This window comes from Glycine max, chromosome 17 (assembly GCF_000004515.6).
Source record: "Glycine max cultivar Williams 82 chromosome 17, Glycine_max_v4.0, whole genome shotgun sequence".
NCBI classification, from domain to species: domain Eukaryota; kingdom Viridiplantae; phylum Streptophyta; class Magnoliopsida; order Fabales; family Fabaceae; genus Glycine; species Glycine max.
Window position 1 is genome coordinate 1,811,179 of NC_038253.2, and position 23,012 is coordinate 1,834,190.

General features: G+C 33.8%; 2 protein-coding genes across 9 annotated transcripts; one reads left to right on the plus strand and one right to left on the minus strand.

Moving 5' to 3' along the window:
- Positions 1-457: 457 nt before the first annotated feature.
- On the minus strand, positions 458-8,877 carry LOC100783251 (sucrose nonfermenting 4-like protein). 5 transcript variants are annotated; one of them, XM_041011282.1, is made up of 16 exons: positions 8,833-8,867; positions 8,701-8,742; positions 8,527-8,580; positions 8,021-8,256; positions 7,811-7,898; positions 7,163-7,342; positions 6,548-6,685; positions 6,401-6,460; positions 5,996-6,085; positions 4,546-4,650; positions 3,852-3,990; positions 3,605-3,778; positions 3,240-3,303; positions 3,021-3,090; positions 1,233-1,347; positions 458-988 (listed from the first exon to the last, which is right to left on the minus strand). In XM_041011282.1, exons 4-16 carry the CDS (start codon positions 8,143-8,145, stop codon positions 888-890), a joined length of 1,449 nt encoding a protein of 482 aa, XP_040867216.1. In that variant the 5' UTR covers positions 8,146-8,256; positions 8,527-8,580; positions 8,701-8,742; positions 8,833-8,867; the 3' UTR covers positions 458-887. The 5 variants fall into 5 exon arrangements, with proteins under 5 accessions (XP_040867216.1, XP_014625161.1, XP_006600341.1 ...); XM_014769675.3 differs by having other exon boundaries at positions 8,021-8,214; positions 8,701-8,877; XM_006600278.4 differs by having other exon boundaries at positions 8,701-8,877.
- Positions 8,878-10,405: 1,528 nt separating this feature from the next.
- Positions 10,406-21,190, plus strand: LOC100793863 (cysteine-tryptophan domain-containing zinc finger protein 3). Of its 4 annotated transcripts, none has more exons than XM_014769900.3 (12): positions 10,407-11,033; positions 11,657-11,739; positions 11,875-11,947; positions 12,050-12,177; positions 12,295-12,687; positions 13,552-14,840; positions 15,018-15,451; positions 15,575-17,340; positions 17,432-17,589; positions 18,441-18,601; positions 18,716-18,873; positions 19,555-21,190. In XM_014769900.3, exons 2-12 carry the CDS (start codon positions 11,737-11,739, stop codon positions 19,771-19,773), a joined length of 4,782 nt encoding a protein of 1,593 aa, XP_014625386.1. In that variant the 5' UTR covers positions 10,407-11,033; positions 11,657-11,736; the 3' UTR covers positions 19,774-21,190. The 4 variants fall into 4 exon arrangements, with proteins under 4 accessions (XP_006600344.1, XP_014625386.1, XP_006600343.1 ...); XM_041011283.1 differs by having other exon boundaries at positions 10,408-11,033; positions 11,657-11,768; XM_006600281.4 differs by lacking the exon at positions 11,657-11,739 and having other exon boundaries at positions 10,406-11,033; positions 17,486-17,589.
- Positions 21,191-23,012: the final 1,822 nt, after the last annotated feature.

The following is a 23,012-nucleotide window of genomic DNA, read 5'->3' on the forward strand; positions in this document are numbered from 1 at the left end:
GACAAAATTAATTTTAAATCAAATTTATTGAGGTTAAAATTGATTTTAATATTTGATATAAAGCCAAAATCAAGTATGTTTCGTTCAAATTTCGGAAGCAATATTTTTCATTTACATTTCTCTTTTTGCCAAGTTTCCTTCCTCAGGCTAACCTGCTGTTCCTTTTTCTTTTTACATTTCAACTTTGGAAGTAGTTCTGTTCGTCGGGTTCTAATTGTCGAGTATATAGCCACCGAATAAATTTCATTGCCTTATTTGGTACGAACGAAAACTATTAGTCCTTTAATAATTAAATTCTACACCGTTTTCTTTCATTTTCATCCACTCATTCTCCCTTTTTTTCTTTCTGAAAAAATAAATTCCATAAGTTATCTTTTGTCTTTTGCATGGGGGGGGGGGGGGGGGGGGGGGGGGAAAAAAAAAAAAAAAACCCCAAAAAATATTTGCCCATCACCACTTGAGAATAACTACGCTGTATCCCTCGAGAACCAAAGATAGTCAACAAAACAATAATATTTTGACGAATATTGGTCCTCCCATGACCGCGCCCCCCCCCCCCTCCGAAATTTGTATCTTCACAAATATGAAACAATTACAGACATTGTGCACTTCCCCTTTGCTTGTGTATCGATATCAGGAGCACAACATATTTGAACATAACATGACTGGGGGTGAGATGAATAAATTTGGGGCAATCAGACTAAAATTTACAGGCCTCTTTCTCAAGCCTAAAATCTTAAAACAAGGCAATGAAGCAAGAGGCCAATCCAATTGTATTTTCAATGAAATAAAGATCAAATCACCGTGTAAAAGCTCTGGAATCTCTTTTTAGTGGCTGGGCCGAGATGGTTGCCTGACTATATGCATTAAGTGTCATGACCACCACACTAACTGTTATAACCAAGGAAGAAGTTGAATATGTCACTCAGTGCTATGATGCCTTCTACGCGCTTGCTGCCAGCTTCCACAATTACAAGCCGCCTCACACCTGAATCCAAGTTAGTGAACCCAAAATTTTTAGCACAGCAGTCTTCAAAATTAAGTCCAATTACTAAAAACTAATGCCAAACCAAATTAACAAATAACATTTCAAGTTCAACAATTTTATAGTCAAATTTCATTCTGGTTTCGAGGCTTAAAAAGAGAAAAATGCCAGTGCAAAGGTTATATCTTATATGTAGAAAGAAAACATAAAAGCCCCTTTCATCTAAAATATGGGAAAAGAAACCTACCTGGACTTGCCAAACGTTCCATCACTTTATGCAGAGAATCAGTTCGCAAACACATCTGACATCTTTGACAACTCAGCTCATAAGTATTATAAGAATCCTGGCCCAATTGCAATGCCTGGACAAATAAAGCATGCAAGAGATACTTAGATCCTGAGGACAAAATCACTAAATAAACATTCATATTCATATAGAAACATCAAGGAACACAACCACAAACTGACATTAGTACTATCTTGATATAACAGTTCAAAATGCAACCTTTCTTCCTTATTCTTCAACTAACCTAGTTATTTCCATTCATAATGTTCAAAACAGCCATTAAGGACAAAATTGCTCATCTATTTAACAACCAGTTTTTAACTTCTGCTAAAAATATTTACCACTAGGTGTGGGCTAATGTTGAGGGGTTTACATCAGCACAGTTAGGAACAAAGCATAGAAAATTAGAAATTGGAAAGAAAAGAAAGATTTCATTGAATTGAATGGAAAGAACAGAAAATAGGGAAGAGATCTCCTCAAAGGATTTCCCTTCACCATGTATTTCTCATTTCTCCTTTCACAAGGAGATAAAGCTCAATCTACAAATGATACGTGATAGATTCTCTTCCTTTAAATCCTCCTCCAATTTATTTACCTCACAAATCCCCTCTAACTAACCAACTTCTTATGCTAAGGCCCTGTTTGGATAAACTTTTCATCAGCACTTATAAGAGAAAAAAAAAAAGGAAAAAAGAAGTGAACTTCTCTCACTAGTTAAAATCAACGTATGCACTTAACATAAAAGTTCTCTTATCTAACTTCTCCAAAAACTGAGGTACATAAGTTGATTTTAGCTTATGGCAGAAGCTCAATTTATTTTACCTTCTTATTTTCTTCTCTTTACAAGTTTTGGGAGAAGTTTATCCAGATAGGCCTGACTAAAGACAAGTTCCTTCGTCATTTTCTCCTTTTACTAATTTATCCTCAATAACTAAAACTCATTTCTTATCTATTATGTCAGATTATTTTTTAGGAGTCCATTATATCAGCCGATTCTGACCACCAAAATGCTACAAGCAGGCAAATACAATTGACCTGGATTATTATTGTCTGTGTTTCTAGTTCCTCTGCCTAATTCTTGATGACAGGTTCCAACAAAGGGGTACTTTACCAACATTCATAGGATACACTCATATGTCAAGAGTTCACACAGGTGTCAGTAGAAATATACAGGACAATGGGGAAGGTAGCTCTTCATTAGTAGAGTGCATGTCTCATTAAGTCCTTGATGCATATTAACTTTCAATATCATACAGAAGAGTGCCTCACATCTTCTTCAATAACATTACTATCATTATTTTGAAAAAATGAATCTAGTTCCATTTCAGATTTTAATTTAGCAATTAGCATTTAGTTTTGTTAGTTTTGTCCATATCAACCTCTAGATCTCTTAAACAGCCAATAATCAAGCAAAAGAGATAAATAATCAAATATCATTTTTGAGATGAGACAAATATTTCAAGAATGAAGGACATTGCACCACTTCAATAGGAAGGAAAAACAAATTAAAGTATCTTAGTTCTAGACACTCTTTGTAATGCTGCCTTAATTCTTTTATTCTTAGTAAAAAAAAAAAAATTAGAGATGAAAAGCATTGATTCAATCTATCAATTCTTAAGATCATCCTCATGTGACTAGTATCATACAAGTCAGCAAAACTACCTAACCAGAAAAGGTGAACTGTCCATTTGTATTTTTTTTTTATTTTCACAACAAAAATTGTCAACAAAAGTTTATTAGGAAACAAACCTGATGAACAGTCATTTCATCAAGATTAATATGGGTATAAGTTCTGTCCTTTGCCAAAGCTGTTATATCACTGTAAAGCAAGGGGAGGAAAAGTGAGAAACTAGACAAGCGACTCTAAATAAGACTGGTAGGACAATTTAATAATTGAAACATAGATTGATTCCAACTATCTCAAACAAGGCATCAATAAGTGTATTAATAAGGATATAAATAACTAACCTTCGACAATAAATATCCAGTAATGAGTCACTATCATCAACTATTGGTATTGAACTTACTTGAGCTACAAAACAAAGAACAAAATGTTATGATAGTATAATTATGTTGTGCAAGCAAACACCTCTTTTATAAGTCATTTGTTTAAATCAGAAAATGGATCATCCTTACTTTAAATTTAGCCTAAATATTCATCTTTTTTTGTCGTTAAACACACACAAAAACAACCCTTCTTCTCAAAGTGGAGGCAGTGCCTCTACCATCAGCTCATTGCCTCAAAAACATAATAGGATACCAATTTCTTTATTCTTTCTGTTACTTTTTTTATTTTGGAACAATATGTTCAAGGTCAGACAAAGAAATCACACCTTGAACTAATAAGTTTAGGGCTGAAGTAAGTGAAGCATTTGGTCTCAACATTGCTAGAGGCCGGCGATTTGACTCCCCAATTTTGGGCACCCACGTGCCCACAGGGATTGCACAAATTGGAAGTTGAAGTATAGGCAATGAACTAGAACAATTCCTAAAATACCTGCAAATGCCTGAAAAATCAATTTGGTAAGTATCAAGCTTATCTTAACAAACATATAAAGAAAGTTCAGGGGAAAAATTTACATTTAAGGATTCCTGAAAGTGAAGCAAGATGTAGTAGCTGTGGAAATGAACCATCTTCTGAATGAATAATAGGAACTGTTGAAATTCCATGTTGCAGGATCTTCACAGCAATCTCTTTCAAATTATCGTATGGCCCTGCCTGCATAAATGAAAACAATCAATATAGAGGACATTATATAAAGATTACAATGACTTTCCAAAACAGATTCACATTAAGCTCAGAAAGATATAAACAGAGTAATTATTGGGCAAAGTTTCACATAGAACTCAAGAAGCTTCATCAAAATCAAGTTCCAACAAAAAAATAAGTTGGCTAACTGCATAGTTGGCGTAAAGGAGAGGTACTTACAATTAAAGCATAAAATGATATAGTCAAATGACTGGATCATTTCTTGATTGATAAAACATTTACACAAGTCAAAGCAGAGATGGGTTTGCATGAAGATTGCAAAAGGAACAACAATTTCTAGAAAATTGACATTGGGTTTGGATCCAATTGTCATTCCTATAGACCAAGGGCTAGAAGTTATCAAAACATAAAGAACCATTTCCAAATCTATAACTAACTCAAGCTTTTCCATGTATAGCACAAAAATGGGCATCCTAATATTATACACCTTACAAACAAAAACTAGTAGTAGAAAATAAGAGCATTTAAATAACAATGCCAGAAAAAGCCACATAAAATACTTACACGGATAAAACATTGTGTAAATCCTGTCCATTTTCCTCCTTTCCAAGCTGATATGGTATGTGTTTCAAGCTCCTCTTCTGTTAGATTGGACCCATGATTTCCGAGCTAAGAAAAGGACAACAAGTTTTAACAAGCATTACCAAATATTGAAGATAGATGAAGTTTACAATCAGAATGTGCAGTTTATCACCATCTGGAAAATGTTGATATTGATTCTCATTAACTGATTTCTGGAATCCAGAACATATTATACATGATGCAGCTTAAAATCAATATCTTTAGAGATGCAAGGAAGTTATCAGAGTAAAAAGGAAATGCAGGTATTTAATTTTCCAGGGGTGGGAATAAATGATACCATGGAATATATTTCAAAAACTTGTATCAAGCATGGAAATGATATATGTCCCAACTTCACTTTCTTGGGAATGATTCTAGATACATTGAAACACACTCTTGGGGCCTGTTTGTTGGACATGATAAGTTATCATATCCTATCTTAATTCATTGTTTAGTGAGCTAATAAGATATGACAAGACCATCCTAACACCCTACCCTATCCTATTCAACAATTAAAATTTTATCCTGTGGTAGAAGTTGGGTTAAAAACCAACAAGATGGGATTAAGGAATACAATCCTCACTCACCCTTAGCTCTTGTTCTCCCTACTTGCTCATCCTTTCCTCTCCATAGTCCTTACACACTTCATTTACACTCTCACCACTAGCCCTCTCCATATCCTATCTTAGTTCATTGTTTAGTGAGCTAATAAGATATGACAAGACCATCCTATCACCCTACCCTATCCTACTCTTATTAAGCTCTCTTATCCTATCTTTTTTTATTCTATCATGTCCACCAAATGGACCATGTTAAAAGTTTTATTCAAGGAAGAAGACAGACCAAATTCAAATTTTGGAGTGGCTCCTTAAAAACAGATTTATCATATCCATATTCTACTGCGAATAAATGGAAATTAAATGTTATAAGTTGGTATTGTTTCAGCAAATGGTCAATTGATCATTTAGTTATTCAATGCCAATTGCTCAAACATTATTAAGATTATTTTGTCTATTTTTTTAGTAATTTGGTCTGGCCATATATTAGATGAAGCTTGCTACGTGGCAAGACTGGAGACACAGTTCTTGCAAGAAGATGGTTGGACTTGACACACAAGCATACAATTAGACTAAATTGTAGGAATATGAAGCAATGGGCCCACCTTTCATGAACAAAATTATCTATGAGTCTATAACAAGTAACAAATATTTCACTTTGGTTTTCTTACTCATTTTTTCTTCGTTACCAGGTTCTGTAATTTGTCGTACATCTTGTGTATGGGGAATATTAGCATTTCCAAGTTACTTTAAGTGTTATACAAACCATAATGACAAAAGCTTTGCTTTCAGAAAATTTGCCAACAGAAAGGCAAGTAGTCTTATACTTTACATACCTCTCTTAAAATTAAAATAAAATCCAAGGCACTAAGAACTCCAACAAACTGCCCCTTGCAGATGTCCCAGAGAGGAGCAATGGGAATTCCCTGTAAAATTACCCAATTCATAATAGTTGCATGAACAAGCTACTAATCAGCAAAGGAAAAACATACAGTAATAATAGTATTGATGAATATGCTAGAGCATACAACACAAGAAGCAAAAGACTCAAGCAAGAAGGTTTTGAAACAACTGCTCAAATTCCACAAAATGATTCAAAAACATATTAGTTATTTCCCTCCTATTTATCAGGGTAAAAGAAAGGAAGATACACCAGTATCCAGTATTCAAACACATTTTTAGCAGAATCGTTCAACATATTTGAAAAGTCACTATAAGAATTTTAGTCAAAGCAAAGATACCTGCTCATGCAGTATGTGAAATGCCTGTTTCACAGGCAGATCAACATCCAAGGTAACAACCTGTGGCCAGATGTAACAAAAATAGTAAATTATGTAATTCTAGATAGTAAGTCCAAAAATAATGGGTCGATGGTAAAAGTTCCAAACCTTGCCTGACTCAGGAAGTAATTCATATGCTGTACTCATAGATAGGAATGCAGAAATACGCTGACGAGAGGTCTGTATATCAACATCAGATATTCTTGGCAATAACACATTACTTAATGTACCATCTGTCAATCGGACCTGAACAATGAAATTCCATAAGCAAGCAAAAAATAACCTCTAATTTATAACAGTAATAAAGGCAATATGAAGTTTTGGTATACACATTTTCTTACACTAAATTACCCATAAGTGTTGCCTCCGTAAACCACTATTTCTCTCCCACTTTCACATTTTCTGTTCAGTCTCCTCTCTCTCTCTCTCTCTCTTCTTTCCCTCCCCAAAGCACCCAGAAATCTCAAACCTTCCTTAAGATGGGGACAAACATTTATGTTAAAAATAGACCTACATATATGAGTATTACTGGATAGAAAGACACTAAAAATAACAAGGATGTAGGAGTTCTAAGATGAGTTGTAATACAGTCTCCCAATAGATAATGGTATGAAAACTATTCTTTGAAATTTCAATCCAAAGTACAAATCCACTAGTCAGCATACAAAGAGAAGTTACGCTCATAACAGCAATCACAACTGCCAAAGTATGACTAACTCTTACCATGCGTCGAAAAGCCTCGTTGTCGACATCCATGTTAGATCCAGAAACTATGTCTGGAGTTAAAACAGGTAAAATATTAGGATCAGTAGCCAATGAAACAGTGTTAACAATCCCATATTCTCCAGATTCACAAGGTTGAAGGTCATCATGCCGCCATTCTCCATCAACAAAAAACTTGTACTGCATTCAAATAAATATGAAATAAGTATCTAGGCACCAAGAATAAAGGTAAAAAAATTTCTCAAATTGCATCCTCTTAATTCCACTAACATGTTTCATAAACAAACACTTCAATCTGAAACATAAGTTGAGAAAATGAAACACCCCAAAACAAAATCTTAAAAAAAAAAAGAAGATAAATTGTGAATAGATCTTATATTCAAAACCTCTGGAAATAAATAAACTCACTCAACAACCATTTCTCTTATGCTGTCCAGACTTCAAAGTATTATCATTGATACAGAGCTTAATGCCAAAGGAACATTTTGGCACCAAAACATAATTATAAACAATAGACAACAAAAATTATGAAATGCGCAAAACCAGTTATCCAGACACACACGTACATACATAAAATTTAGAAAGAACATGAAACTTGGACTCTCAATCAACATTTAGAACGAGCAAAGCACTATAAACTAAACTGACCTGATGATGACCAGGTACCAAGCTATGAATAACTTGAAACACAGTTGGGCAGCCTTCCACAGGCGACATTTGTAGAAGTTCAGACCACCTTGAAAGTGACAAGAATCCCACGAAAAACCAACACAATAAATCAGATAAAAAGTAGAGCTTTTTTTCACCAAAAGGGTGCTGGCTGAAGGATTAAGTTATAGCAATTTACAAAAGACTCACCGCGTGAAAGAACCACTTAGATACACACTTCTTCCCCCGTACGGCCACACAAACCGCATGGGAATTAGCACGGTCCCTGCCACACCACTCGCATCCCTTGCAGAATCCATGCTTGGACTGAACATTTTACTTCAAATTCAGAGTGTTACACTGAGAATACCCTCATAGAACATCATCTCATCGCATCATGCCACCTTGTTCAATTCGTAGAGTAAATGCGGCACCAATTCAATGCACTACGAAGCCAAAAAGAAAAAAAAAAAAAAAAAAGAGATAGAGAAAAGGCAGAATTCGTCCCAAATTAAATTCCTGTTGGGAAAAAAAAAGTTTAAATTTTGATTCTTTGTTTCACGAAAAAAATGAAAAACACCCAGTGCCCGTTGCACACTGCAACAGAACCAAATAGAAATTTGAAGCGGGTACGGAAATCAACACCCCAATTTGCATGCAACAGACCCATTGACTAACAGACACAAAACCCTAACCCTAAATGGAAAGAAACGTACCAAATCGAGCCTCGAACTTCCACGAATTTATGAATTTCTGGGGGAAAAAAGGCACTGAGGAAAAAAAAAAGAAAAAATATAGAAACCCTATTGAAACATAAGAAGAAACAGGTTGAGAAAAGAAAATCGAAGATGCGTAAGTAGGAAAGAATCCGACCGTGAAAAGAAAAATACCAAAAAAGACGAAACCTTGAAATAGATGCTGACAATTTATCACTGAAGCCAAAAACAAAAATTGATGTTAGTTAATTTAATCCGAAAATAAAGAAAGGAATAGGGTCAATGAATTATGAAGCTGCTACTGACTAATCATTGTTAGAGCGGAAAATAGAATTTGTTTTGCGATAATAGAAGGAAAATGTCAATCTCCGATGATTTTATGCATCTAAAGTATAATGTAATACAGTAAATTTTTAGTTAAAAATATTATCAATGTTAATGTTTTAAAAGATTAATTATCAGTCAATAAATCACAATATGATATTTAAAATAATTATTATAAAAATAATAATTATTATGAGTTCATTTAAATTAAATTCATGTTTTAATGACGTTAAATTAAAAAATGAATTTTGCTAAAATATATTGAGTTTGAATGCTTAATTTATCATACAAAAAAATAATTATAACTTTACCACACAACTATTATAATTTTATAATTTTTACCGCTCAATTTTTCCATTCATCTTATTGTCACATCTTTTAATTTTCACATATTACACCTAATCGTCTATTATTGACTTACCTCGGTTAACCACCAACTTAGTTGATTGATGACATAATAAGTTGATTAATGATTTGATAATGTTAACGGTTGGCATACGACTAATATTGACATGATAATACGTGTGACGTTGACATTAGCTACTTATGCGACATTTGGTGCGCATTTATATTTAGTCATGGGAGAATAATATTATTTATCAATTGAACGATCAAAGTTGTGATAAATTATTGAATTCTTATTTTTGGGATTCAAGGTGTTGGTGATAATGTTGCTTTAGTTTTGTAATTTTTTGTGTTGATCAATCTCCAATTGATTGAATATTATTTTCAAAATAAGAAGACTAGATTTGCTTTCTGTTTAATCAAGGATGATAGGACTTACGACGTAGTAACATGTTTTGTGGGAGTTTTTTTTACCAAGTGTTTGCGTAAGTGACATAATAGAAATCTCAACTTGTAATGATAAATGAAAGAGTTATTTTGTGGACAAACTATTTTTTCTGAATGTATCCATAGGGGTCAAACCACTATGGCACTATCAATGATATGGCTGAAAACCCTTTTGGCCCACCCAGAGCCACCAGTGACCAGGGCCTAATGCCCCATCGCCCAAGGATCATTGCAATACAAGAAGATTACTTAAAATGTAATATAATAATTACTACGACCTTATTAGCAACTAATCATAGATAAACATTTCACAAAAAAAAATAATCATAGACCAGCTCTGTCATTAATCATAAAGGTAAGCTCATGAACTCAGGGATCATGTATATAATGAGAGATTTTAAAGGTATCACCATTCATTTTCATTTATTATTCACATTTACTATATTGAAGAGAGATGAAAATGACCCCGCGCCGAAAAGGAAGAGATTTATCCTAGTAGTACCCTCGTGCAGACCCGTTCAATAATTTTCATTAAAACTATAAACTATTTTGTATATTATATATATATATATATATATATATATATATATATATATATATATATATATTAAATTATCAAATATTTAAAATCATAAATAAATATAAAATAATTATAATAAAATAACCGATGAATATATAAAAATAAAAAAGGTGATTCCAAGTAAAGTCCTTTTTATGCCAAAGATTTCCAAATTACTAACCAAACAGAGATGGAAATAAAAATTGGGCGAGGCAAGGAAAGGCAAGTAATAAAAAATAAAATATATTATTTTTGCCAAAATTGAGAGACCAAAACCCAGGTGAAGGTCCTTTCTTTCTTTCCTTCTCTGTGTGCTGGGCACATCAAACAAACCTTCAAGAGCGTGAACGATTTTTGGATTCCTTTTGAAGTCTCAGTCTGCGTCAAAAACTCAATTCATTCATCGCTTCTCCGATCTCCACCTTCTGATCAATTCTCCCCTGATTTTTTGGTCAAACCCAAAATTAATTTTTAATGCAACTAATAATTCACATCAACGATTGGCCCGTCGCATGATCACACTTCCTTTCATCGCTTTTCGCTTCTGGGTTTTCTGCTTCTTCTCGTGGGTCGGTGTTTTTTGAAATAAAAAAAAAAATTGATTTTTTTTCGTCAACTTTTTTGTGTGGTTGGGTTGAAGTGATGCTGGACTTCAGGGAAGGTTCCAGTGTGAAGGGGCTACTTTTCGGGTTCTGGGGTTTGAGATTTTGGGGTTAATTTTGTGGTGTTCGAGATGCAAGCCAATATTGAGTTCGAGGAAGGAGAGGCTTTCTTCTGTTATAAGGATGATGATGACGACGACAACACTGACCTTGATTCTCTCTCTTACATTGTAAGGGTTTACTTCAAATCATAAACAAGTTAAATGTTTTTCTGGTTTGGCTTCTCTACTCTGATTTTGCACGCAAATAGGACAAACAAGTGAAAATCATTTAGTACCACAATGATGCTATCATGTCACTAAGCATGAATTTTCAATTCATCAATGTGTTTTGTTCCTGGGGGAATATAGGGAATTGAGCAGTTGCTGAAATTTTTATGATTAAACAAACTTATGTTTCGGTGTTGGAAAAGAAATTCAGCACTATAATCGTAAAGATTTTGAAAAATAATGTATTGGCAACTGACAAACAAAGGTAATCAATCCTAGAAAACTGCTAATGCATACTATGAATCAATTATGTTGTCCTAGGGATTCTGTAGATGCTTTTGAGTGTGTTTGTTTCTCCATTTAAAACCCAATTGAAAGCCAATCCATGGTTTTAATTCTCTCACATTGAAGTGCATTGGAAAGTGGGATAACAAAAAAAACAAACACACTTTTTTGCAGCACTATCCACTATATGCCACATCCAATCTCCGACCATTGATAACTACATGCTGTGTACTTGTGATGCAAGTTTATATTTTTGCTGTTTCTCAGATTGTTGATAGTATGCTAATTTTCATTTACAGTTTGGTCTGGGTGAAGATTGTTACCTTCCAATTGAATGATATAAATAGTGATAACTGTTGAATTCTTGTTGCTGGGCTTCATGGTGCCTGTCGTGATGTTGCTTCATTCCTAGTGATTTTTTTTAGCTAATGCAATTTTTGCTTTAATCAATGTCCTCTTGATTAAATTTCATCTTCAAAACAATAGGACTAATAATTTGCTTCCTGTTCTATTCAAGGATGAGAGGATTCAGCATGCTCTGGGTCATTTTCGAAAGGAATTTGAAGGAGGTGTTTCTGCTGGCCGTTTGGGTAAGTGACATAAGAGAAATCATACTTTGTAATGAGAAATGAAAGATCTGCCTCTGCACTCACAAAAGTAATTTTATTGGATGATATGAATATTTTGTTCAGGTGCAAAATTTGGTGACTATGGCTCCTTTTTACCTACCTGTGAACACTCTCCTCCTTTGCGATCTTGTTCAAAGACTCCACAAAAGCACAATAGTTCACCAAAATCTCCTAGCAATCTCCACATGGCGGTATATCAGAATTTGTTGCTTTATATTTTGCTTTTTTGTCCATTGGATACAAAAATAATATGTTAGCTTGGAAGAAATACAGTTTACTTGAGCATTGTCGGTTATGTTGTTATACAGGCTGCATTTCGTAACTCAAAAGCACTTCCAAATATGCCTTTTTCTATGAGGGTTGGAACTGCTTCCTATGAAGCTCCACCATTTCGTAATATAAGAGTACCTTCAGCAGATTACTCAGTAAAGAACACAGATATTTCCTCCAATGAAGTAATAGAGAAGTTCACTTTGAAAGACTGTGCAAATAAGTCAGAAATTTTGACTGACCAAAGAACACTGAAGTTGCGAATCAAAGTGAAATCAGATATCTTGGCAAAAAAGAATGCAGCAATTTATAGTGGTCTTGGACTCGATGACTCTCCATCTCCATCAATGGAGAACAGCCATGAGGAAAGTGAAGATATGCCACATGTATCTCAAGAAACCCCTGAAGAATCTCCAACCAGCATTGTTCAGGTAGATGATGTGTTCTGTTTCTATGAACCAATTATTCTGATAGCTTAAGCTGTCAAGTGAAAGTACATGAATGGTTTTGGTTGCGCTTAGGTAAACAACTTAATTAAATGCTTATTGAATAAGTGCCATGGTTCTAAATTGGGGTTGCGGTTTTGTTGTGATCCTTGACATTGCGAGAAATTGTGGGAAAATGCAGCTGATGCAGCCCGTAATTGCAGTCGCTATGCACTTGAGATGAGTTGAAAAATCTTTAGGTTGCAGATCACAATTTAGAACCATGATAAGTGCCTATCATATAAACACTTATGAATAAGTTGTTTCTATGATCAAAGAGGAAATAGGGTTAAATTGATTTCATGCAAGTTGTAAGCTGTTTTCATAAGTTGGAGAGCTTATTGAGATAAGTTGAAAACAACTGATCGACGTATCATAAAATAAAACTAAACACGTGCATAAGTACTTATGACATAAGATAAGTTAAAAAAAACTGGAAATAAACTCTTCCAAATTCACCCTTTATATCTAATTCAACCAAGTGCTTATGGCATAAGATAAATTCAAATAAACTGGAAATAAACTCTCCCATATTCATCCTTTATATCTAATTCAGCCAATCATGCAAGAGCCTTTGAGCTTGAAGCATGGATAAGCATAGGTCTATCTTATCTTGTGTGCTGAAACTTAACTTTTGTTCAAAATAATCAAGGCAATAATGATTGAACTGTAGACTAAATGTTCACAGAAGCTCTGATGCCATGTCATGAACCAACTTCCCTAAAAACTTAAACTGTTGGGTGAAAGTACATGAATTGTTTTATATATAACAATATTTTTCTTTAATTTTTATAATGTTTGATGCTACAGGTTATGACTTCTTTCACTATCCCTGGAGGTGTGCTAATATCACCTCTACATGACAGTCTCCTGTACTTGATAAGAAAGGAAAAAGCTCTTGGAAACATCAAACCCATGTCTTCTCTTAATGGTAATTCCGTGTCTATTAATGAATCAGATTCTTTTGTGGGGGATGGACATTTGTTGAAGAAAAGGAAAGTGACAGTGGTGGACCAAAGTCACAAGCAGCATATGAATGGTAACTGTTCTGAGAATGATATGACATTGCATACGAAGAAAAAATTAGGAAATAGAACTCCGGATCGTAAGGACTTTCTATCTAATGACCTGAGATGCACTCCACTGTCAAGCTCAATTTGTGATGCTGGTGAAACAGCTGAAGTCACTGTTAAGGGTTTTGAAGTATCCAAGGAGGTTGATGGTGTGAAATGTAGAATGGTTTCCACTGAAGCAGTGAAGGAGGATTCACTAGAGTCAATATCTGGTCAGGATTTTGACAAGATTGAGAAGCAAAATACAGGGAGTGGCTTTATGAAAAATGTTTTAGAGCATAAAATGATAATTTCTCAGAATAATAATTCTACTAATCCTAAGACTAATAGCAAGTGTAACACATTTGCAATTTCAAAAAGGATCAAGTGTGATGCATTGAAATGTAAGGTGGATCAAGATACTCAAAAGTGTGAAACTAATCAGGAAGGAAAGGTGAAATCTGAAAGCAAGAATGAGTCAAAAGGTGAAAGGAGTCCTGGAAATGTTATGACTCTTGCTGAAAAAGATAGCATTGGTACTAGTAATAATGCAATGGTAAATGATAGAAAGAGAACAAGCATTGATGTTACTTCTTTGAAAAGTAAAATGCATAAAATAAAGTCACTGAAGGTTAATAAGGTCAGAGATTGTGACAGAGATTCATTGAAAGGAAAAAAATCACAACAGAAAGTTGATAGAATAAATCCAACTGATGGGCCTACTCTTAATAAGGCCACAGTAAATTCTAGCCTTGATCACGTTGATAAGAGTGCATATAGGGTTAAAGGAAATGAAAGACCAAGTGGCAATAAAGTTGTTAACCAGTTGTCAGCTGGGCCATGTGTAAAAGATGCACCAGGTGCATTTCCTATTGCTGAAAATAAACCAACTTCTGAAATGGTTCTGTCATCAGAAGCAGCAACACCTCAAGTTATCGAAGAAGATTGGGTATGCTGTGACAGTTGCCAGAAATGGCGGCTTCTACCTATGGGTTTAAAGCCTGAGCAGCTTCCAGAGAAATGGTTGTGTAGCATGCTATATTGGCTGTAAGTTCATTACTCTCATCTTGGGTTCATTTATGAGCATATTTTTCTAGTTAAAACTTAGTTTATTTGTTTTATAACCAGAATTGAGCAGTACCTAGGGTGATATACAAATTATGATACATTTGGCCTTTGCTATATATTATTAGATTTTCACTGTTCTTCTGAAATTGTTGTTAGGCCTGGAATGAATCGGTGTAACATCAGCGAGGAGGAGACAACAAAAGCACTTTATGCTTTGTATCAAATGCCAATTTCTGAGGGTCAAAATAACATGCAAAGCCATGCCGCTGGACCTGAAACTGGAGTGGGATCTGTTGATGCTCTGCAACTTGGCCTGAATCGCAAAAAGTCCAGTTCTGATGTAATGCTTGATCGAGGAAAGAAGAAACATGGTATTAATGAAAAGACAAGGTCAGGAGTCAATAATGACATGCATCGGTTGTCAAATAATGCTCAAGAGTCTGTTAAAAATAGAAGCTTGAATGAGATGAATAAGCAGTCTACAGACTCAAACCGTATAAAGAAATCTATTTCTAAACATTCAAGCAGGTTGAACAATTTGATAGAAGAAAAAAACACACCTAAGGTGAAAGAAAAGCAAATGAATGGAGGTATCTCATTCACTTCAGGGTTGATATATTATGTTGTTGCTTCATATTAATTTTTATGGCACAAATAACTATTTATAATTAGTTTTTTAATAGAATATGTCAATGTTGTCAAATGCGTCGCAGGTGACAGAAATCATGTTAGATTGAAACGTAAGATGGAGGATAATCAACATGGATCTGGAACTCCTAAGAAATCTAAGGCTGAAGATGTTTGCTATGCTGATAAACCACTGAATCCTGGCATGGAATTTAAAAAGGTGGGTCTAATCTCAAGAAATAGTTTACCAACAAAGGCTAGTGGGAGAAATATGAGGAAATATGATGATTATTGTTGGTCTGATGATCTAGTGGACAAGTTGGTAGTTCCAGTGAAGAAAGGAGACCGGGCACAGTTTTCATCAGATGATGGTTCATTGGATGCTACAAACACCAGAAAAAGTGGTTCAATTAAGAAAAGGAAAATGGCCGATTGGCTGGATAATGAGAAACATAACAAAACATTGTCCTTGGAAGGCAATATGCAATGTGGTAAAGAAGGGAATGCAAATAAGAAGGAGAAGAAGTATATAGTTTTGAATACGGAGGCAAAATCAGTAACTGAAAGGGATGATAAATTGATTAGAGAAAGTGGGATGAAGCGAGTTTTCTCTTCAGACAGCAGGGACGAAATGGCTATTGGGACAGAGGTGAAAAGTGTTAATAAGGTCCAGCAGCCAAGAAAGCACAACAAAATTGTTGCTTCTTACCAAGCTTTGGATTGTTTTGATCCATTGAGTAAGGATTTAGGCTCTGGACAGCTTTCATTGGCAGCAACTTCAAGCTCTTCTAAGGTTTCAGGGTCTCATAAAGCTAGAACTAACGTTGAAGATGTCAGAGGCTCACCTTTAGAATCTGTTACCTCATCACCTTTGTGGACCTCCAACATGGACAAGCATATTTTGGAATCAGGGGACACATCAGAAAAACATGATACTAGAAAAGGTGGTCTTTCAAAAAGTTTGAATAATAGGGAGGGGAAGTTATCAGTAAAAATGAAGGAGAGAATTTCATATGACATTCATCCTGCACATGGTAATTATGGAAGCAGTTCGCATCATGAGGAGAAAGTGAACAAGAGTAATAAGGAAGATGCACTTTCTTGGCAGAAATCTGGTAGGGTTACATCATTACGGGTTAAGGAAAAGGACAGAATTTCTGGTTCTGAGGTTAGTAGGGAGAAGATGAAGGTTTCAGCTTCAGATAATGATTTTCACAAAAATGGTGTGAGTTATGAGTCAGCAGTTGATCCAAATCGTCATGCTTCTGATACTGAGACAAGAAATGATGTTAAGAACAGTTCTCTGAAGTCTAATCACAAGATTGACAACCCTAGTAAGAAAAATTCTTCAAGGCATTGGTCAAATGAAGCTGGAAAACAAACTGTGCTAAAACAAAAAGATTTTGGGAATTCAGTTCTGAAAGTGGATGCTACATGTAGTACTAATAGAAAGATTATCTCCCAGCAGAACCTGATTCAGGACTTTGAGAAAGAAAACAAAGCTAATCAAGTATGCACTGGATCAAGAGATGGGAAAGCCAAAGTGATCACATCTTCCGAGGATAAAGTGAAAAGGGAAACATTATATGTGGGTTCTAGAACTGCACCTGAGTCGCAAAGGGGAGATATGTCTGATGGGCACCCATTCCATGCATCTGGCAATGATGTTCCCAAGTTTGTGAGAAATCCAGTTGATGTTAGTTGCAAGGTTGGATTTAATTGCAGTTCAGAAAGTTTCATACCTGATGGACAACTCAGTGAGTCAGGTCCTGTGACAACAAATTCTAGCAAAACTGCCACTAGCATTCTGGAAGAAGCCACAAAGCTAAAAGATTCTGCAGATCATTATAAGGTTACTTGATTATTTATAGATTTTACTTCACATCTGTTTGATTGATGTAGAATCTTTCTTTTTCTGACCTATGGTTTAATTCTGACTGTAGAATTCTGGGTTTGAGTTTGAAAGTAATGAGACTTATTTTAAATCTGCCTTGAAGTTTCTGCATGGAGCATCACTTCTAGAAAGTTCTCATGGTGAGAGTAGCAAGCATGGAGAGGCGAGTCAAATGCAAATATATGCCACTACAGCTAAACTTTTTGAGTAAGGAGAATTTGTAAGAAATGTGTAAATTTGTTACTTTTATCATCTTCTATTTATAATGTACTTTCTTTTGGAGATTACAATTATGTATGGTAGCAACTAAATATAATAAAGGGAATAATTAAACTCTTTTGACTAAGGTATTTATTTATAAAACTTCTTCTTGTCCTTAATTTTTGTATGGTAGCAACTTTCTTTTGGAGACTACAAGGTAGCAACTAAATATAATAAAGGGAATAATTAAACAAACTCTTTCTACTAAGTTTTTTTTTTTTTAATTTCTCCTTGTCCTTAATTTTTGTAATGGATACCTCTCCTTTTCCTTTGAGTGTTCCCACTTTTTTTCCTTTTTTTTTTTGCGGGGGTAGGGGGGTGGTTGATTGTGCTTTGTGGTTGATGGGGATTAAGAGGACAATAGGAGCCACAAAATATAGTGCTGCCATAACTGCATGCTGCTTTAAACTATGAGTCTTTGTTTTTGGAATTACTTAACCCAACTTGTTTGCTTCTCTGTAACCTAAGCACAAGTTTGGATCCGGTGGGATCTTGTATGTCAATTATGTGATACAAGGCCATTAACTATCTTCAATAGTTCAATTACACTCCTTCAACCACTATATTCAATTAAAACCCCTCAACATTGCCATCAGTGCTTTCCTACTTTCTAGCATAATTATCTTTCTGTGTTTCACTGCTGCTTTGTGCTGTTAAAAACATACTTTTCATATGTTAAAATTCTTGGTATAAAATAGTGTCATCATATTACCCTAGAATTTTGATGGACTGTGTTTTTCTTGTTCTATTTGCTTTAGCTACCCTTTATTCATAAACTGCCATGAAATGTATTCCAGATCCTGCGCCCATAAATATGAAAAACGCCAAGAAATGGCTGCAGCTGCTTTGGCATATAAATGCTTGGAGGTGGTATACATGAGACTGGTTTACTGTAAACATTCTAGCATAAACAGGGATCGGCATGAGTTGCAATCAACTCTACAAATGGTTTCTCAAGGTAATTGAATACACTTTAGACTTTAGATATAAGTATGTGTATGTCTTCAGGCTTGTTGAGCATTGCTGTATGTTGGTGATGACTGTTTCACTGCTTTTTTACTCCATTCTTTAGGTGAATCTCCTTCGTCTTCTGCATCTGATATTGATAATTTAAATAACCTGGCGGTAGCGGACAAGGCTACTTTGACAAGGGGTTCTAATACTCATGTTCCTAGCAATCAAGTCATATCTGCTCGGAATCGCCCAAATATTGTCAGGCTTCTTGATTTTGTAAGTTTTAATTTCTTGACATGCCTTGTGTTTTATTTGGAAAATTTATCTGGGTGCCTTGAACCTGGAGTACCATGGAACTATTGTTGGGGATTTAATGGTTTCATGATTCAAGATAATAGTAGGAAATTGGTTCTGTATTAGACTACCAGATAGAATGAGAAAAGTCCATATGGATGGAAGCTGATCTTTCTACACTAAAATAGGAAGTTTAGATTTTTTCCCTAAAATCAGTTTTTATTGCAAGCAAAATCTTGGCTCACACCTGTAATTCCTTGAAAGCACAATTAGTGGTTATATCTTAGAATGTGGGTTCAGACCTAACTCAACTCCAAAAGTTAGCTCATAGGGTGAGGGTTGTCCCTCACTTATATACTTTATCTTGGCCTTATCTCTAGCCAATGTGGGATTTGGATTTTTCCCAATATTATATAACAATCATATGGTAATTCAACTGTCAAATTGGCTATTGTCACCATGCACATTTTAATGCAACGCATGTTATAGTTTTTGTTGGAGGTAAAGTTTCAAGCTTATAGTATTGTTTATTCCTTTTGTTCTTCCTGCTTCTCCTTAAATAATAAGTTTAGCTTATGTAGCTATTAAATTTCATTAAAATTTGCCATAATAATTTATTTAATGAAAAGTCACTATTGGTAAAGTCAGCATGTGATTTTGCAGACTCAAGACATAAATCTTGCAATGGAGGCTTCTAGAAAATGCAAGACCACTTACATGGCTGCTAGTTTGAACATGGAAGATTCATGGAATAGGGATTGCATAACTTCTATTAGGAAGGTTGTTGATTTCAGCTTCCAAGATGTAGATGAGCTTGTACATTTGGTTTTGACTGCAACAAAAGCAATTACTTGTGCTGGTCTTGGTGGTGTTAGAGATTAACTTAGTACTGTATATAATATAATGTTTTTTTGGGTTTCTCTTCTCTACTGAGAAGGTGTCCTGAAAGGAAGTGGCTTAAGGGTATCTACCTATGCTGACACCTGGAAACCTGCAAAGAGGGCAGGTCACCCACAATATGTTATACCCTTATGTACATGTGTACAAAATGAGATTATTAGCAAATTTTGGAATGTATTTTTAATTGCTCAGGTTCTTATTTGTGAATAGGAGCACAATTCTCTCACCCTTAAATTTATGGGTTAGATTGTTAGAAAGAGGGAAGTGATTCCTTCTTGTTAATTAACTGAGGATGGATATCATGTAATTGTTCAGTGCTACATTCTTTGCTCCACTGATTTGGAGCCCCAGAAAAAAAGAAAATAAAATCTGGAAATGTTAGGCAACCAGTTTTGTGGGCTTTGGATACTGATATAGTCATAACAAGTTTTAAAGAAATCTTTTTTTGTTATAATATTGAAGTTATGAATGATTAGAAATCCTTGCAGAAAGGTTTTTATTGCATGTCTAATCGATACAAACCCATATATTGGTCCTGCCAGCTTTTGGAGTTAAACTATTCAGATATACAGGTACATAGTCATAATTGTTAAACCTGTTCTTTGCTCTATTTTTGTCATCTTACTTCCTACATCAGTTTAGCTGATTTACTGTTTATTATTTGAATCTGGTTAACTGTACAAGATGGGAGAATCATCAGCAGTGTGAGTTGACTTTGACATACCTTGCGAGGAATATAAGGAGACATTGAGATAGTGATGTGGTAAATCATAAAATCTGAGACTCAGTAAGTTAGCATTTTAACCCCAGGAAGAGCTATATGTGTTTCATTCAGGGTTAGGTATGTGCTTTTCATTTTTCAAATATTGGTTCAGTTTGTTTCCTTTTCCTTTCATGCTTGAATATTATGTTGCTGTGGGATAAGATTTTTGTTGTTTGAATATTTTGTTTCTGCATTTTAGTGTAATAACAGTAAACCTGTCTGTCTGCTCTTACATATTGGTAGATACATAAAAGTTCCTTTCACGAGTTATGTACTGTGTGATTATACAATTATGCAGAGACTGGACTATGATACACTCAATTTGACTTCTTTCAAGCAGCCCCAAACCAACAAATTATGTTTTGGACTATGATGGTATGAAACTCTACACATGTTTTTGCCCCTCCTTTTGATTTAATGATGGATTCCCTCCTAACAATTGTTTTTCCACATGTTCAAACCCTTGACATTACACGGGGTCCTCACTATTGAACCCAATTGCTTATTTCATCAAGGAGAATTAAAGGGTGTGTAGCACACAGTATGTGAGCTATACCAAATGCTTATATTACAATATAATTTGTACAAACTTAAAAAGTATGATTTTGGTTCATATATATCTTATCTTTTTTCTAATAACTTTTTTCATTTTGCTTAGGAGAAAAATGGTTATTTACATGATTAAATAAAGTTAAATGTCTTTTTTTTTCCTGCAACATTTCAATGGTTGAGTTATCGCTACCACTGATCATCGGTACCTCTTTAGTTTCACAATTGATATTATATTGCTCTCCTGCTTGCATTACATTTTCATCCACAAGTAGCTTACCGTAGATGCAGGTTATTTTGAGTAAAGACAGTAAAGAAAAGCTAATATTCAACCTCCCTTGTCATCGGAGCTGCCATCGGAGCTGCCAACTTTACTTCTGAAGAAGACAATCAATCACATGCCTAAAAAAAATTTAGTGAATATTCATAGTATGAAATAATTTTATATTGATATTCAATCACAAGTTATTATTGATATCTTTTAAGGTAGTTATTATAAAAATTAATAAAGTTATCATATATTATGATTTATGATTAAATGTTAGTGTAAACTTATTTTATAGTGTTAGTACATTATTTTTTTTCTAAAAAAAGAAGAAAAAACATGAAAGATAAAAGTAAAGAGAAATAGAATAGAAAAAGGTGCATTATTTGGATAGATAAGAGTTAGAATGAAAAAATGGAAGAAAAAAAACCCTTTACTTATTTGAATAAGTATAGTAGCTGGTAAACATAATATAAATTTTTTCACATTGTTATCTAATTAAAATCTACTTTAGAAATGATTTTAAAAGTAATTATTACAAAAATTAATAATCTTATTATACATTATAATTATAATAAGAGTTTAATGCCTATGTACTTACACTCATCCAATTATACTTTAAGATCTTTATTTAAAAGTCAACAAACTTATTATACATAATGAGTTGTGATTGAATGACTGTGTAAATTTTTTTACACTATTAGTGCATAACATATTTTTTCTTATAATAAACAAATTTAGTTAATCTAAAATGAATTTAAAGAATAAAGGGCAATAATAACTATTACTTGAAAAACCAAAGATTAAGATTATTATTAATTTTATATGTTTTATTTTATGATTTTATCATAGTTTTAACAGTAGATCTTCTAATAAATTATTATAAATGTACTTTATTTTCTATTGTGCACCATCTTACTATAGAGGATTCAAATATAATAAACTCAACCAACAAGTCATTAGTTTGAATCGGTTCATTTAAGTAAGGTTTTAGATTCGAACTTTATAGATGGAAAAAATGTAATTGGTAAGAGAGAAAATCCAAACATTGCAAATGGGTTGAGACATACACCGGAATTGTTTATTTTGTTTATTTTTTGCTATGATTTTTTTATTAATTATAAATTTAAGTTACTTTTTTAAGTAATCAAATTAATTGTGATATAACTTACCATTTCTAGTAGTACTCAATATCTTTTTTAGTTAAAATTAAATTAATTGGATACAAGTTACCATTTATGAAGATAATCAAATTCATTATTATAAAATTACTTCTATTAATCATAATCAAATCAATTCATGGTACTTTTTTTTATAACAATTAAAAAGAGTAATTTATGTCATCATTAATTTAAATTTAAATAAAAAAGATAATTTATGTAACGATTAACTTGATTACTTTTGAAAAAGGGAATATGTTTTGTTAATATAATTTGTATCAAAATTAATTCAAGTAAAAAAGGTAAGTTAATTCTGCAATTAATTTTTCTTAAAAAAATACATTACGAAAATACATTTACGTTATATAAAAAGGGGTGCAAAAAAATTACATAACGAAAACGTATTTTTGATGTAGTACAAGGAATATATACAAAATATTCAATGGAAACGTGTTTTTGATTTTGTAATACAGGGAGTGTGTAC